Here is a 15,749-nt window from a genome sequence, read left to right as displayed (position 1 = left end):
GTTTATAGAACAAACTTTCATTTGATTTTGACAGTAATCCACGCCTTCCTTCATTTGTTTGGCCACCTCATTCAGATTGACATTGACAAGCTCATTCACAGTTCATATAAATTAAACTTCATTCCATTTCTACACAGCAAGGTAAGTAAAGTAATGCACATTATACATTTATAATAGTGTAAATGACACGTATATGTACTAAACGGATTATCCATGTATTAAATGGATGCCAACTAATTGGGACAATAAAGACCTCTCTACACCTAACCTTACCATACACTTTTTTTTATTAAACACCTGTTAGACATTTTAAAATGTTTTCTTAATTTCGTTGAAAATAAATGCCTGTAAGATCTGATATGTGATGTGAAAATGTAGTTCGGTAAAAGGCGGATTTGGTCTTGCATTCATATGTCGCGTCAGAACTACTTATCAAGCAAATTAGTCACTACACCAGAGAAGCTGCTGGCGAAGTAGCGTCGTTTTTACTCTCTACATTTTTTGCGGGGAGGACCCACTCACATTTTCCCATGTGTAGACCAGATCTGAAATCAGTCATCTAGTCATTTTCTACAGTATTAGATGGCCATGAATAAAACTTGTATGCAGGCCCCCAATCCCCAGGGCCCATTTGCACCTGCATACCCTGCATATCCAGACACAACACCAGTAGGTAGGTAGGCAGGCAGGCAGGAAGGTAGATAGATAGATAGATAGATAGATAGATAGATAGATAGATAGATAGATAGATAGATAGATAGATAGATAGATAGATAGATAGATAGATAGATAGATAGATAGATAGATAGATAGATTGTAGTTATTATACTGCATTTGTTAGAATTAGAATTTTAAAGTTTTACTAGATTAATATGGCATATAGGAATTTATAGTCTGTTATATTTGACCTGTGCTTCTCTCTCCTTTATCTTAAATGTGTGCTCTCACTGTGCGTGCGTGTCTGTGTGTGTGCGTGCGTGCGCGTCCGTGTGTGTGTGTGTGTCTATGTCTATGTGTGTTAGTACGTGTGCATATTGTGTGTGTGTGGAGTGTTTTGTATGTGGGTATGTCTGTCTTTTGTGTTTTCACCTTTTTCTTGTATTTACAGGTACAACTTTAATTGTTTTGCTTATCGTCAATATGTCTCATGTACAGCTGCTTTGTAACAATGGAAATTGAAAAAAGCGCTATATAAATAAAGTTGAGTTGAGTTGTTTATATTTTACTTAACCCTTGAGGATAGAGTTTAAACATCATAAAATATCAGTCAATACACAAGTTTTTTTTTTTTAATAAAAATAAACGTGTTATGTATATGACAAAAAAAGGACATGGTTTTTGTGACATGAAAACTTGTAGGATTTTTGTGAATTAAAATGCAGAAACCTGAAGCAGTTATACCCAACAAATGGAGAAGGGATGCCTCTTCATAGAACAAAAAAGAGTAAATAATTTTATTTTCTTGTGCCCATTTATGAGGAATATGTACCGTTACAACACAGTCTTACGAGAATTTGTGACATTGTCACAAACTGTAATCTATTTCCCCCTTTTTTTGTGTCAGTCAGCACGACTTTTTTCGTGTCACCCAGCATGACTTTCAATCTAATGTATTTTAATACACGGTATCTTTCATATGTATAATATACAGTATATCAACGCAATCTGATGGGAATTCATACCTATTTTACAAGGTGGCTCACTCGTGTGAATTCCGATTTCCTACGATCTCATTGGTATGTTTTGTTATGATTTGACTTCTCCCCTGTGACGTTAGGTTTAGGGGTGGTGTTAGGGGAGCCATTTATCAATGTTTCTCCACCTCGTGAAACTCGCGTTTTTAGCTAAATTAGTCTTTGCTGCTGTGGGTTTGGGGTGAAGTAAAGTGCTGGTTAGCAGGGGCGTAGCTACATGGTGGCCATGGGTGGCCATGGCTACCCCTGCATGATGGATGGCCACCTATCTGGCCACCTCTGTTGTGCGAAGCAGTTTTAAGATGTGTGTCGGAGTTTATACGGAGTGCTGCGCAGATCATTTAGCGTATGCACTGACAGTAACATGAGAACATTACTCTCGCGTTAATATGATGTCATACACTGACGCACTGACGCAAACAGTCTGAGCACTATAGCTGAACAGCTGCTAACCGCTTCGTGACAGTGTACTGTCTGTGTACCATGGAAGTTCATCGCAGGCAGTAGGATCAGGTCAGTAAAATCAGTCTTGTTTAATTTGATTTCATTCATTAATTACCTTTTCGCGAAGGTACTGCAATGTTTATTTTCTATAAAAAATGCTAACTTACTGCAAATGATAGCTAGCAAATTATTTTAAAATAATGTTAGCACATGAAAGCATTGCAAATAATTTGTTTACTTTATGTTCTTCGTTTATGTTTTTGACCAGCAAACTATGTGTAATGAAGAATTGGTGTAAATTACAGTATAAGTTAAAGAATTTCTGTCTGTGAGGATTTTTTGGTCACCCTAATAAAATCACTGGGTCTTACCTGGCCACCTCTAAAAAAAAGTTCTGGCTACGCCCCTGCTGGTTAGCCACATCCTAAAATATGTACGACTTCTTTTGATATCAGGTTATAAATATATAAATGTAAATACACACACAGTCTGTGTATTGAAAGTCGTGCTGAGTGACATTAAAAATGGTTGTGCTCACTGACACGAAAAAATGGGGATATTTGTGTCCACCAACACAAATTAAAAGATTCCAAATTTTGTGTCTATGCCACGAACTGCCGTGAGACTGGGTTGACCGTTATGGATGTGACAATCCTGAAAATGGCACTTACCTGACTATGAAAAATCATGCACTAAAAATAAAACAAATGCTTTAAAAACTTGAAGAGAAACATCACATGGGTATTTGAACCATCAAATGTTAACTATCACTATAGTAAGTTACCTTTGGTAAAAGCTTTATTTTTTATGGTTAGGTTGACATTTTCGTGGATTTGACAATATACAGATTACAATATGACCTGAATTAGTATATTAATTGAATTAATTATTATTCATTGAACAGTTTTTAATAGAAGTGAGGTGTCTCCTTACATATTCATCAGAAATGCTGCATCAGAAGTCAGTGTTCTGCTGAGCCCGGGCCTTTGTCATCTCATATTTCCGTAGATGATTGACCAGTGACTGCACATAGGTAAAAACACATTTGGAGTCCGGTTTCTTACCCATTATCATCATGTCCTCAACCTCCAGTAAAGGCATACAGTTAGCATAAGCCCTAATTTCAAAACAGACAGAGAAATAAGAATTAAAATACATTGTGAAACAGTGTAAGGGAATAATATCTAATGTGTTAAACTGTGTTACTGCAGCTGGCATCAGAAGTATGCTTTGTGATCAATAAGTTAAGGGGGGGGGGGGATGTGGGGGGGTTGCAACACTGTTTCATGCATTCTGACTTTACAATGTTAAACATGGTTAACTTGTCAAAAAAACAGTTGGATGTATGACGTAGTATTTCTGTGCTCGATACACACAATGTTTGTATAGGTTTTGGGAAGTTTTTTTCGAACATACTTTTTTTACGTAACAACTTTTCTTAGTCGCTTATTGGACAATTCTCCTGGAAAAGCACACCCACATGTCAACCAGCGAGAGCGAGAGAAACAGCACGCCCACACGTAAACCAGCTAGAGAAAGAGCACGCCCATCAATGTGCTACATCCGTTACGGAAGTTCAGCTGTGTTTGTTGGCTGCATTTCATTGATGAATGTTATATAAACGGTGGATATAACGCTGGATTTGCAGATCGTTTGAAACTGATAGTTGGAGTGGTCCCAGAGCTGAAAGATGCTGGTCATGTATCACACACGGTAAGTGAAACTGAGTCACATGTCTGTGTTTTATTGGCAATCGGTGCGTACGTACATAAGGTAAACAACACAAACTTATTGTGAATCAACAGGTATGCAAGAATAATGCAATGATGTATTATGTGCTCGTGCTTTAGTTCCACCCAGTGCACGCCTTCAGGAGCTCGACTGTTTTCTGAAATAATCGTACAGCTGTATTTGTCTTTTATAAATGTGATCAAACTTAAGACTCTTTGAAGATATTAAGTATGCAATACTACTCTATAGGTACTAAACATTAATATGAGATTGGCAGAAACTATGTGTGTTCCCCCCGCTTTAAACTCTATTCACAGCACATGGCATATTGATTACTGGTAAAATCAGATGGAATTTAAATGGACTAACTTCACCAAAAAGTAAAGACACGATATTTTCTCATGATTGTAAAAACTTGATGATGATCAACGTAAACCACCAAAGCTTTGATTATTTACCAAACCTGGTAAACTAGCTGACAAAATGTTTTAATAGCTTGTTTGCAGACACGTGGTTCTGATGACGCACAAAGTGCAGATGAAGGGCAAGAAGTGATTTTCTATAAGAATTCACTATCACAAACTCAAAATCCCTATGTTTTTCCTCATTAATGTTTGTTCACATGGATTAAACCACAAAACCACAAGACGTTTTACTGTGTAGCTTAAATTATTGTTTATGAAGGGGAGAAAGCAAGTATTGATAGAAAAAGCAGGAACAAGTGGCTTGTAAACCGATATGCATGGTCGGGAGGAGTGGAGTAGCATAATGGGTACTTAATGCTTAGCAGGGTTTAATGTACATAAACAACGCACAGGGAAACACAAATTTCGGTCAAACCTTACTTGTAATAAACAATAGGCCCTTTTCACAATGACGTCACTTAACTTGCGCCTTTTTGCAAAGCAGTGCATCATAACACCCGTCTTGCAACAAACAAGAAGAAGAACTTCCGTTTTGCCGTCGCACAGGAATTTAACAACAGTGAAAAAAAACGAACCGAACACTTATTCAAGTACTTATCCTAGCACCTTCGCTAACACAAAAAGAAAACAAAACACTTACCTTCATAATCAAACAGCTAGGCTTACTGTTCAACAAATAATTTGTATCCTTTATCTAGCTTTGATCTTGTCGTAAGCGAAAAATTTGTCTGCAAGATGTTGTATCATATAGCCGTATTTGTGTCAGCTGTGCAAGGGACTTGGTAAACTCCATCCTGATCCGCTAATGGAAGTAATGCTACACTGCTTCGCAGCAGAACAGAAGATGCGTGACGTCATGTGAAAAGGGCTTATAGCTGCTCTAGCGGTTTTAGCTAACATTATTATATTGATGAGCAAAGCTCACCAAATATGGTTCTCCAACAGATCTTTCAAGATCATATCAATGAAACATCAATTTCAGTCAAGGAATTAGCTTAATTTAGTTTAGTGATCAAATATACATATTTTACGGTCTCTGACTAGTAATATAAAGCATAACAATACTTGTATGCATTTGTAGGGTATGGTCGGATCAAAGTTTACCATCTGTGATTGTAAAACACAGAAACCTCCCAGCAGGACTACGACCAGGCACCAACAAGTCTGGCCAAATGTCCTATTCTCAACACCTTCATCACTGACCAGGACAGATTCGGATACTCTCCCCTAGACTTCAAATGAGGTTCTTGGGGGAGGACAGGACTGTTCACCAAAGTGAGAAAAACCATGTGACCCCCAAGGACTGAGAGCCTCAAATTCTTCCTAAAGAATGTCTCTTTCTCTTTCCTTAGCCACAAAAGACTGGTTTAAAGTGTATACACATGAATCTCCACATTGTATGCTTGCCTCTATGTTATTCTCCTTCACCTATAACCTCAAAGGCATATGTGCTTAGTGGTATTCTGTGTATATTTACATTCTTGTCCAAACTACAGGTCAATGTAATTGTAACCCTTTCATGTTTCATATCTACGTGTTTCCCTTTTCATGTCTTAGAATATGGTGTATAGCACAGTAATGTATTTTATACCATACTCATTTTATTCTATTTGAAGTCTATTCCTGCTCCAAACTACCAGGCGACTAGTGTAGTGTTAGTGTGCCAGACAAAGAAACATGTTTTCGCGCCCAAAACTATCTCATCACATTGGATCGCCCTCCGTGTTAAAACATCTGAACACGCAGGAAAGCTTGCTCTTTTGTGTATGTTCGTTCGCTTGGGTGCGTTCGCGCTCCTGCGCATTCGCTCGCTAGTTTTCTGTCAACCTCTCAAGACCTGCCTCTCCTCAGAGACAGCTTTCTTCAGGCAGTTTTGCTTCAAATTAAATCAACGGACTCACGGCCCGCTCTGAACGCATCAGGACCCTTTGATACGCGCGCCAGCACGTGTCCCGAGAAACAAAGAAGCCAATGCAAGTATCTGAACTATTGCTAACCAGTTGCGAATAAGCTTTGCCCCTTTTAAATAAGGAGATTTGTCCTTGATGGTTCGTGCAGATGTGAATAGCTGATTTAATACTGCCTTTTTCTTTGCTTTATCTATTTCTTTCATTCTCTACTGTTTTACGTTTTTATGTTTGTTTGTTAATGTTTGGTCTTTGTTAGTACTTGGTTTTAGTTCCCCCGTTGTGTAGATAAATAAACCGCATATGTATCCACGCTTGAATTGTTTCTGTGTTTATTTATCACATATCAAGGTCACTTAAACTGCTTGATTTCGTTAAGATTTCTGAAGTGGTACTGTACTACAGTAAGAATATTGTTTTTCCAGGCCAGGGGAGTAATATTTCTTAGAGTTAATATATGACCTGCTGATCACTCGCTGGACGAGTACATTTTAGTTTGTCGCTGTTATTAGCTCTGCTGCATCAGGTTAAAGTGTATAAAATTATTAATGGTTAATCACAATTAATTATACGTATGTTACTGTGGTTAAACTCATAGTTTCCCCGAAATACACTACACATTCATCCAGCAAATGCCTCAATGATATTATATACTTTACATTATCTCATGGCCATAAGTAGCGTGACTTTACCAAACAGGATTTAGAGCAAAGGTAGCGTAAATCGAAACACAGTAGAAGGGACCAAGTTTGTGAGAGTGAATACAGAAAACCCATCACAAACGAATATACGTATATGGTTGTTTATTAAACTCTACTCTACATAACAAAACAATGACGATCGCATAAAACGAACAAAACATTTAAACACAAATACGCTGTGGTGGCGCGGAGGGAAAAGGAGTGAGAAGAGGGAGGGAAAAGGAGTGAGAAGAGAGAGAGAGAGAGAGAGAGAGAGAGAGAGAGAGAGAGAGAGAGAGAGAGAGAGAGAGAGAGAGAGAGAGAGAGAGGGCATGGCAGCGATTTCTGAACACCAATAAAAATCATCTTTAACAAAGAGGCACAGACTTAACGCAGCTAGAAACAGATACTTGCAAGCTCTGTGCTGGACCGGTATCCGTATGCGCGTGTACAGATGGAATTGTTCAAAAGGTTTCAGAAAGGCAGTCCTGCAGAAAGTTGCGGGCCTCGTGATCGGCCCACATGGCTTAACCACGTGGCAGTAGAAGTCGAGACGAGAGGAAGAGACAAAGCCGGAAGAGAAGAGAGAGGGCGACAAGACAAGAAAAGGTTTTCAGAGCAGGCTCGATATTTAACCTCATGAAAGGGCATGCCCACCTGAGTTTGAATCGACCAATCAGAGTTGAGCAGGGAAGAGGTTCTTTGTCCACTCAACAGCTAATTTGCATCTTTATGACCTCCTGGCAACTTTACAAAATATCATTCCCAATTATAACATAATGCAAAGAAAGTGTTCTATGGTCACACAATATATATATAAACAAGGAGGAATTGTAAAGACAAACATTTAGATATCAAAAATGGACAGGTTTGAATTGCAACAAGTCATGATTCATTCAGATGGAATGCATACAAACAAAGCCTGAATTAAACTTGTATATCTAACTGTGACAGACTATTTAAAATGGCACGAGCGCCAACACACAACCTAGATAGTTAGATATATGTATAGAAAAGGACAGTTTAATCACATAAGTTCCTATTGTCAGGGACATTTCTCTGGTTAGCCATTATCAAAACTCTAAAACCAGACCCCTGGAGCCAGATTTTTGCTATGGTCTTTTGATGATGATAGTAAAAGAAACCACGACAAAAGGGAGTGGGGGTTGATGGCTCTTCTTTCAATGACTCCGACCATTTGGCTTATGCTAGATTCTCTACGCTGCTGTTAAAACAATGAGCCCTTATAACATGGATAAAGTTAATTATGAAACACCAACATGATAACAAAAAGGTTTTTTGTTCTCAGTTTGTCGCTGCATTGAGCCACATAAAGCTGTTTCCTAATGGGCTTTTACGGAGGACAACAAGCTTAACGTAAAACCATTTATCTTATCAGTGGAATAAGTGTTTATGGTAAGTGAGGTTTAACAGAAATTTTGTTGTCCGTAATCAGTGTTTCTGTACGTTAAGCTGTTTCCTTACAATGGACTTCTATGGAGGAGAAACTCCTAGCATGAGATTTTTCACTTTATCCGTTTAATACGAGCTTTATCTATAGTTCACCCCAGGAGAACAGTGATAGTTCACCAAAAATTCTGCCATGAATTACTTTCTCACTAGTTGTTCCAAACCTGTATACATTTCTTGTTTGGTTGAACGCAGAGAAATATATTTGGAAGAATGCTTGTAACCAAAATGTTCTTGGACCCCATTGACTACCATTGTAGAAAAATGACAAATGGTAGTCAAAAGTGCCCCAGAAATGTTTGCTGTCCTACATCGTTCAAAATCTTGTTCAACAGAACAAAAAAATATAAAGTCATTTTTCCAACTATGGTAGTCAATGGGGTCCAAGAACTGTTTGGTTAAAAGCATTCTTCCAAATATCTTTCTCTGTGTTCATCAGAACAAAGACATTTATACAGATTTTGTACAACTCGAAGATGAGTAAATTAGGGCTTCAACTAATGATTATTTTGATAATCGATTAGTTGAGTGATTATTTTTTCGATTAATCGGATAAAAAGTTTAATTAGGTATTTTGCTTATACAGTAATGATTAAATCAGAGAAGGGAAAAGTATACACAACTGAACTCATTTGCCTTCTCCCAAAATGTTGTGGATGTCTCCCTAATTAACACACCAAGGCTGGGTTGATTCAGGTGTGTCATATTAGAAGCAGCCGACAATAGTCTCTCCCAAGCGTAGGAGGGAGAGGACGGTTGGCCAAAGAAATCTTTTTTTTTTGTGGCATGAAAAGTGAGATATTTGTCATTCAAATGTAGTGAAGTACAGTAAAAAGTATCCAGGAAAAATAATACGCAAGTATAGTACAAAAAGTGTACTTTGTTACTTCCCACCTCAGATATAAATAAACCCCCAAATCAGGGTATTTAGCCTATTATGCACTTTGCAAAGTGCAAACGCCACAAATTGGATTTTACAAATATAATCTTTAATTTTGTTATTTAAAACACATCTCCCCTTTAAACTTTAAGGGTGCCATGAATTAAAACGTCTTGGTTCCGGATGTAACCTTGGTTCCCTGATGGAGGGAACGAGATGTTGTGTCGAACAGACAGAATGGGGTTTGTCTTGAGAACCTATCATCTTCTGAGTATTTAGAAAAGGCCAATGAAAATTGGTGAATGAAATTTGCATGCCGGGCTCCTCCCCGGATGTCCGGGTATAAGAGGGAAGCCAGCGTGCTCATTCATTCACCTTTGGTCTGAGGAGCCTTAAGCAACCTCCCCCGACCGCTGGGGTGGGCGGCCAGTGTTGTGGCATGAGGGACACAACGTCTCGTTCCCTCCATCAGGGAACCGAGGTTACATCCGTAACCAAGACGTTCCCTTTCTGTCGGTCTCTCGACGTTGTGTCGAACCGACAGAATGGGGTTCCTATGTAAGACGCCACAGCACTGAGCCGCGTCACAATCTCTAGCGGAGCGATGTTGACTGGCCTGGGCGAGTCAGACGAAGACGCTAACGCGAAATTATGACCATCCAGTGGAGAGAAAGGGGGAAACCAGAGCTTTACACAAAGTTGGGAAGCCCCTGCCACTGGCCGTCACGGGCGGAGGCCTAGTTCTCTAAATGGCGAGAAGCCGCCCGGCACCGTACGGGCCACTGGGTAGGCATTATCCCCCCCCCGGGGGAAAAATGCTGCAGAGGCCACTACCTACCGAAGGGAGGAATTAGTGGAGACACCACATGGTCTCACCATCAGGGGAGAACTCATGGGAAAATGTGCGGACTGCAGGAGTTAACCGCAAGGTGGGAGTCCACCTGGGGAGGTCATGGGTTGCCAAGGTAGGAACCATTCATGAGGATACATCAGACGGAACAGCCCACGGAGGGGGGGTTACCACGTCTGGAGCACTAGGTCCGGTTAGAGCCATCTGGGAGAAAGCTCAACTGTTCCCCGGCCTAAGGGGGCAGGGCTGCTCTGCCCAGCCTGCCCCCTGGAAGGGTGCTTAGTGATGGATGGAATGCCTGTTCTTTACCCAAGGGGAAAGAAGTGAGGCGGGATCGCCACTGCTCCCCCCGGAGGGGGAAGGGCTTCTGCAGGCATACGCCCTAACGGTTGCCGGTCCTACCTGTTGCCCTGCAGGATGCGGGCTGACACCGATTCTACGCGGAGGTTGTAGAACCTCGCAAAGGTATTGGGCGTAGCCCAACCCGCAGCTCTGCAGATGTCTGCCAGAGAGGTGCCCTGAGCCAGTGCCCACGAGGAGGCGACACCCCGAGTGGAATGTGCCTTAACTGCTAAGGGGCAGGGGCGATCTAGCGACCGGTATGCCAAGGATATGGCATCCACAATCCAGTGCGCCAGTCTCTGTTTGGAAATAGCTCTCCCCTTCTGCTGACCTCCAAAACAGACAAAGAGCTGCTCAGAGCTTCTGAAGCTCTGCGTGCGGTCAAAGTAGAGGCGCAGTGCGCATACTGGACACAACACGGACGGGGTTGGGTCTTCCTCCCCGGTGGGGAGTGCCTGCAAGTTCACCACCTGGTCCCGGAAGGAAGTGGTGGGAACCTTGGGCACGTAGCCGGGCCATGGTCTCAGGATAACGTGAGAGTCTCCAGGCCCGAATTATAGGCAACCCGAGGACACAGAGAATGCTTGTAGGTCCCTTACCCTCTTGAAGGAGGTGAGCGCTACCAGGAGGGCCGTCTTTATTGACAGGCGAGAAATATCGACCTCTCCTAGGGGCTCGAAGCGGGGCCTCTGGAGGTCCTCCAGGACCACTTCGGGGTCCCAAGAGGGTACGGGGCGCGGGCGAGGCGGATTCAATTGTCTCGTGCCCCTCAGGAACCTGGTGACCAGGTCGTGCTGTCCTAGAGACTTACCAGCAACTGGATAGTGATGTGCGGCTATAGCGGCAACATACACTTTCAGTGTGGAAGGGGAGAGGTTCTTCTCAAGTCTCTCCTGGAGAAAGGACAGTACGTACCTGATCGAGCATCTCTGTGGGTCTTCTCCGTGAGAAGAGCACCAGGACGAGAAGAGGCGCCACTTGAAGGCACACAGTCTCCTAATGGCCGGGCCCTAGCCTGTGTGAGGGTCTCTACCACCGCCGGGGGTAGGTCGCTCAGGATCTCCTCGTCCTGTCCAGGGGCCAGACATGGAGGTCCCAGAGGTCTGGCCTGGGATGCCAAAACATGCCCTTCCCCTGAGAAAGGAGGTCCTTCCTCAGGGGAATCGGCCAGGGGGGAGTTGTTGTCAGAAACACCAGCTCTGAGAACCAAGTCCGGTTGGGCCAGTAAGGCGCAACTAGTAGAACTTGATGCTCCTCTTCCCTGACCTTGCACAGGGTCTGTGCAATGAGGCTCACTGGGGGGAAGGCGTACTTCCGCTTGTCCCGCGGCCAGCTGTGCGCAAGGGCATCCGTACCGAGGGGACCGTCGGACAGGGAGTACCAAAGCGGACAATGGGTGGAGTCCGGGGAGGCAAACAGGTCCACCTGCGCCTGGCCGAACTGCTCCCATATGAGCTGAACCGCGTGGGGGTGGAGGCGCCACTCTCCGCGAGGTGACCACTGACGAGAGAGCCAGTCTGCTGTCTGGTTCAGGTCGCCCGGGATGTGTATGGCTCGCAGGGAGCTGATCACCTGCTGACTCCACAGGAGGAGGCGTCGGGCGAGTTGTGTTAGCTTGTCCGGTCGGACAGCACAGCTGCCGTGGCGTATATCAATCACCAGGGTGGCGTTTGTTCACGGCAGCTGTGCTGTCCGACTGGACCAGCACGTGCCTGCCCTGCACGAGAGATTGGAACCTCTTCAGTGCAAGTAGCACAGCCCACAACTCTAGGCAGTTGATATGCCAATGCAGGCGGGGGCCCGTCCACCGCCCCGACACTGCATGCCCGTTGCACACAGCACCCCAGCCCTGAAGGGAGGCATCCGTCATTACCACGACGTGCCTTGATATCTGCCCTAGGGGGACCCCTGCCCTTAGGGAGGCCATAGACGACCAGGGGGTCAGAGTGCGCCGGCAGAGAGGCGTGATGACCATACGCCTGCTGCCGGTGTGCCACGCTCTCCAGGGAACCCGACTCTGTAGCCAGTATTGGAGCGGTCGCATGTGCATCAACCCGAGGGGGACCACCCCCGCCGAGGATGCCATGTGCCCCAGGAGCCTCTGAAATTGTTTCAGGGAGACCGCTGGCTGCCTGAAGTGCTTCAGGCAGTGTAACACTGACCGGGCGCGCTCTGTAGTCAGTCGCGCTGTCATGGAGACAGAGTCGAGTTCCATACCGAGAAACGAGATGCCCTGCATGGGGGAGAGCTTGCTCTTTTCCCAGTTGACCTGTAGCCCCAACCGATCTAGGTGCCGGAGCACCAGGTCCCTGTGTGTACACAACAGTCATCAAGATAGTTTAGTACCCGCACACCTCCTTCCCTGAGGGGAAGGAGGGCGGCTTCCACGACCTTCGTAAAGACCCGTGGAGACAGGGACAGACCGAAGGGGAGGACCCTGTACTGATATGCCCGTCCCTCGAACGCGAACCGTAGGAATGGCCGGTGTCGGTGTCGTCATTCAGGTCGATTGCCATGAACCAGTCCTGACGCCTGACGGACGTCAGGATGCGCTTCTGCGTGACCATACTGAAAGGCAGCTTGTGTAGGTGCCTGTTCAGAACACGCAGATCCAAGATAGGGCGCAACCCCCCGCCTTTCTTGGGGACAATGAGGTACGGGCTGTAAAACCCGCTGGATATCTCGGCTGGTGGGACGGGCTCGATCGCTCCCTTCACCAGAAGGGAGGCGACCTCCGCCAGAAGTACGGGAGCATCCCTGCCTCTGACTGAGGTAAAAAGGACGCCCCGGAACTTGGGCGGACGTGTAGCGAACTGAATCGCGTAGCCAGAGACGGATCGTCTTCCTCAGCCAGCCTGACAGTCTGGGAAGCTGAAGCCAAGCTCCCAGAAACTGAGACAGGGGGACTAGAGGTTTGTCCTGACTGCTGCTGACGGGGAGGCGGTTTCCTCTTCGACGTCCTTTTCTGGGAGGCAGCCTGAGAAGGGGGCACTGGAGCCGGAGTCGAAGAGGACCGGGTCTGCTGGGAAGCAGATGCCGCTCGGGATCTCGAAGGCCTGACGGCGGCCGAGTCACGGCGGGGCAGGATGTGCTTGATGGCCTCTGTCTGCTTCTTCACCGTCGAGAACTGCTGAGAGAAATCCTCAACGGTGTCACCAAACAGCCCTCCCTGCGAGATGGGGGTGTCAAGAAAGCAAACTTTCTCGGCGTCCCACATCTGCGCAAGGTTAAGCCAGATGTGCCTCTCTTGGACCACCATGGTCGACATCGCCCGACCCAGGGCCCGTGCCGTCACCTTAGTCGCCCGTAGAGCGAGATCGGTGGCAGTACGGAGTCGGTCTTACCCTCGTGGAGCTCCTTCAACGCCTTGGCCTGGTGTTGGCCATAGCGTGGAGGGAGGAGGCGGCCTGACCCGCAGCCGTGTAAGCCTTCGACACCAGCGATGCCGAAAACTTACACGCCTTGGATGGGAGTCTAGGCCGAGCTCTCCAGGTGGCCGCTGTCTGCGGGCACAGGTACACCGCGACAGCACGCTCCACCTGGGGAATCTCGACATAGCGCCTGGCCGCCCCACCATCGAGGGTAGTAAGGGCGACTGAGCTTTTCTGACTGGAACGGGCTGTGAGGGGCGCGTTCCAAGTCTTACTCAGCTCCTCATGCACTTCCGGGAAGAACGGGACCGGAGCTGGGCATGGCTTGGAGCCGCGCTCAGACCCCAGGTACCACGTATCCAGCCGCGAGCACTGGGGTAAAGGCGGTGCTGTGCACTGCAGCCCAATGCTCGCGGCGGCCAGGAAAAGCATGGTTGACATCTCAACGTCCGCCTCTTCCTGGGCTCGACCCCCCGGGGGAGGGAGCTCCGAGGAATCGACGGGCTCGGATGCCAAACGGTCGCCATCCGATGCTGTGATCGACATCTCATCTTCGTCATGCACTTCCGAGTACGTGATGGAGGAACAAGACGGGGTAGGACCGTCTTTTCAGGAACGGTCAGATGAGCGAGACGGTGCGTGAACGGTCCGTGAGCAAGCAATAAACAAACAAGTCGTTATTGTGCCATCCCAGGATGTGGAAGAATACAGTCGCTGCATAACCTTCCTTCGGATTCTGATATTAGGAATGCGGGGTTAAAATTTATTTTTAAAGACGTTCCAGCTCATGTGGGAAAAACATGGAGCGTTTGTTCGTTTCATTTCTCCGAGGATTCCTTCGTGAACAAGGCACTGGATTTGTGGAGAGACTAAAATTAAAAAGCAGTGCTGTATCGTCCATATTGGATCCGATAGGAATGGCGCAGCAATCTTATGTGAGTAAAATATTTTTGTACTATGCGTCACTATTGCGTTGTTATTGATCGATTGATCTATGCAGAGGTTGTCTGTGATCTTAAGCCCATGCGAATCAGGATCTCTGTGATTTGGCGGGCTCATATATAATTTTTCAAGGTTTTATCCACCGTTTGTGAACAATGGAGGCTGTTTGAAATGTTTTGGTGTTATTTCGGGTGCTGGGTGATATCCATAAGTTACCGGGAGTCTCCCGTTTGTTCATTTATCATGGAAACTCGTAACATTTGAGACCCGCGATCGCGGTGATCTTTTGTCCAGTTCGCGATGACGGGTCTCAAATGCTGACAGGTACGGTCATATATCATTAAACGCAATACAACTATAGGCTATACAAACTATACGCAAAGCCTTGGCATCACATCCGCGAATGCGTCACATGAAATACTGATGTGGGGAGGTAATTTATAAATCACAGGAGGTCTCCAGATAATACTAATGCCCTGCGAAAACTGTGAATGGCGCTAATGTGTAACCTAACGTTACTTCTCGAACCAAATTCACAGAAGGCTCCAACTACGCAAACTGCTATCCAATCAAAGCGGTGGGCCTTTACTTATAAAGTCTTCAATGCGGCACGCCCATTAAAATCGAGCGTTTGCAGAGCTGGCCTCAAAACCTGGGTAGAAAATAGTTACTTATTGATTTTGATGGTTTTTAAAGTAAAAACCACGCGAACGTCATAAGTAGACATTGTACAACAGTATAAAACAATAAACAACACCACGTCATCACACCTTTAAAACTGCGTGGCTTTAAGAGATGCATGCAAAACACGTATGATTTAAAAGCGCTGCACGGAGAGACACGTTTGACTTTAAAACTGCGCACCTCGCGCTGCACGGAGAGACACGTTTGGCTTTAAAACTGTGCAGCTCATGCTGCACGGAGGGACATTTAAAAGGGAAGAAGACACGATTGATTTATAATGGCACAGCTCGCAAGTAACGTCACAGACCAACTAATCAATAATGAACTTC

At 45.2% G+C, this 15,749-nt stretch overlaps 1 protein-coding gene across 1 annotated transcript in view; it reads right to left on the bottom strand.

The window, feature by feature from the left end:
- Positions 1 to 2,918: 2,918 nt before the first annotated feature.
- Positions 2,919 to 15,749, bottom strand: part of smtnb (smoothelin b) — a 39,668-nt gene continuing 26,837 nt past the window's right edge. Inside the window, exon 6 of the mRNA XM_057327484.1 lies at positions 2,919 to 3,255. Within this exon, the coding sequence (XP_057183467.1) occupies positions 3,093 to 3,255 (163 nt within the window). The 3' untranslated portion in view covers positions 2,919 to 3,092. The remainder of the gene's footprint in view (positions 3,256 to 15,749) is intronic.

The sequence above is a fragment of the Triplophysa rosa genome, unplaced genomic scaffold (assembly GCF_024868665.1).
Source record: "Triplophysa rosa unplaced genomic scaffold, Trosa_1v2 scaffold234_ERROPOS151698, whole genome shotgun sequence".
NCBI lineage: Eukaryota > Metazoa > Chordata > Actinopteri > Cypriniformes > Nemacheilidae > Triplophysa > Triplophysa rosa.
Note: the sequence above shows the minus strand (reverse complement) of the source record. Positions and strands in the feature narration are given on the sequence as shown.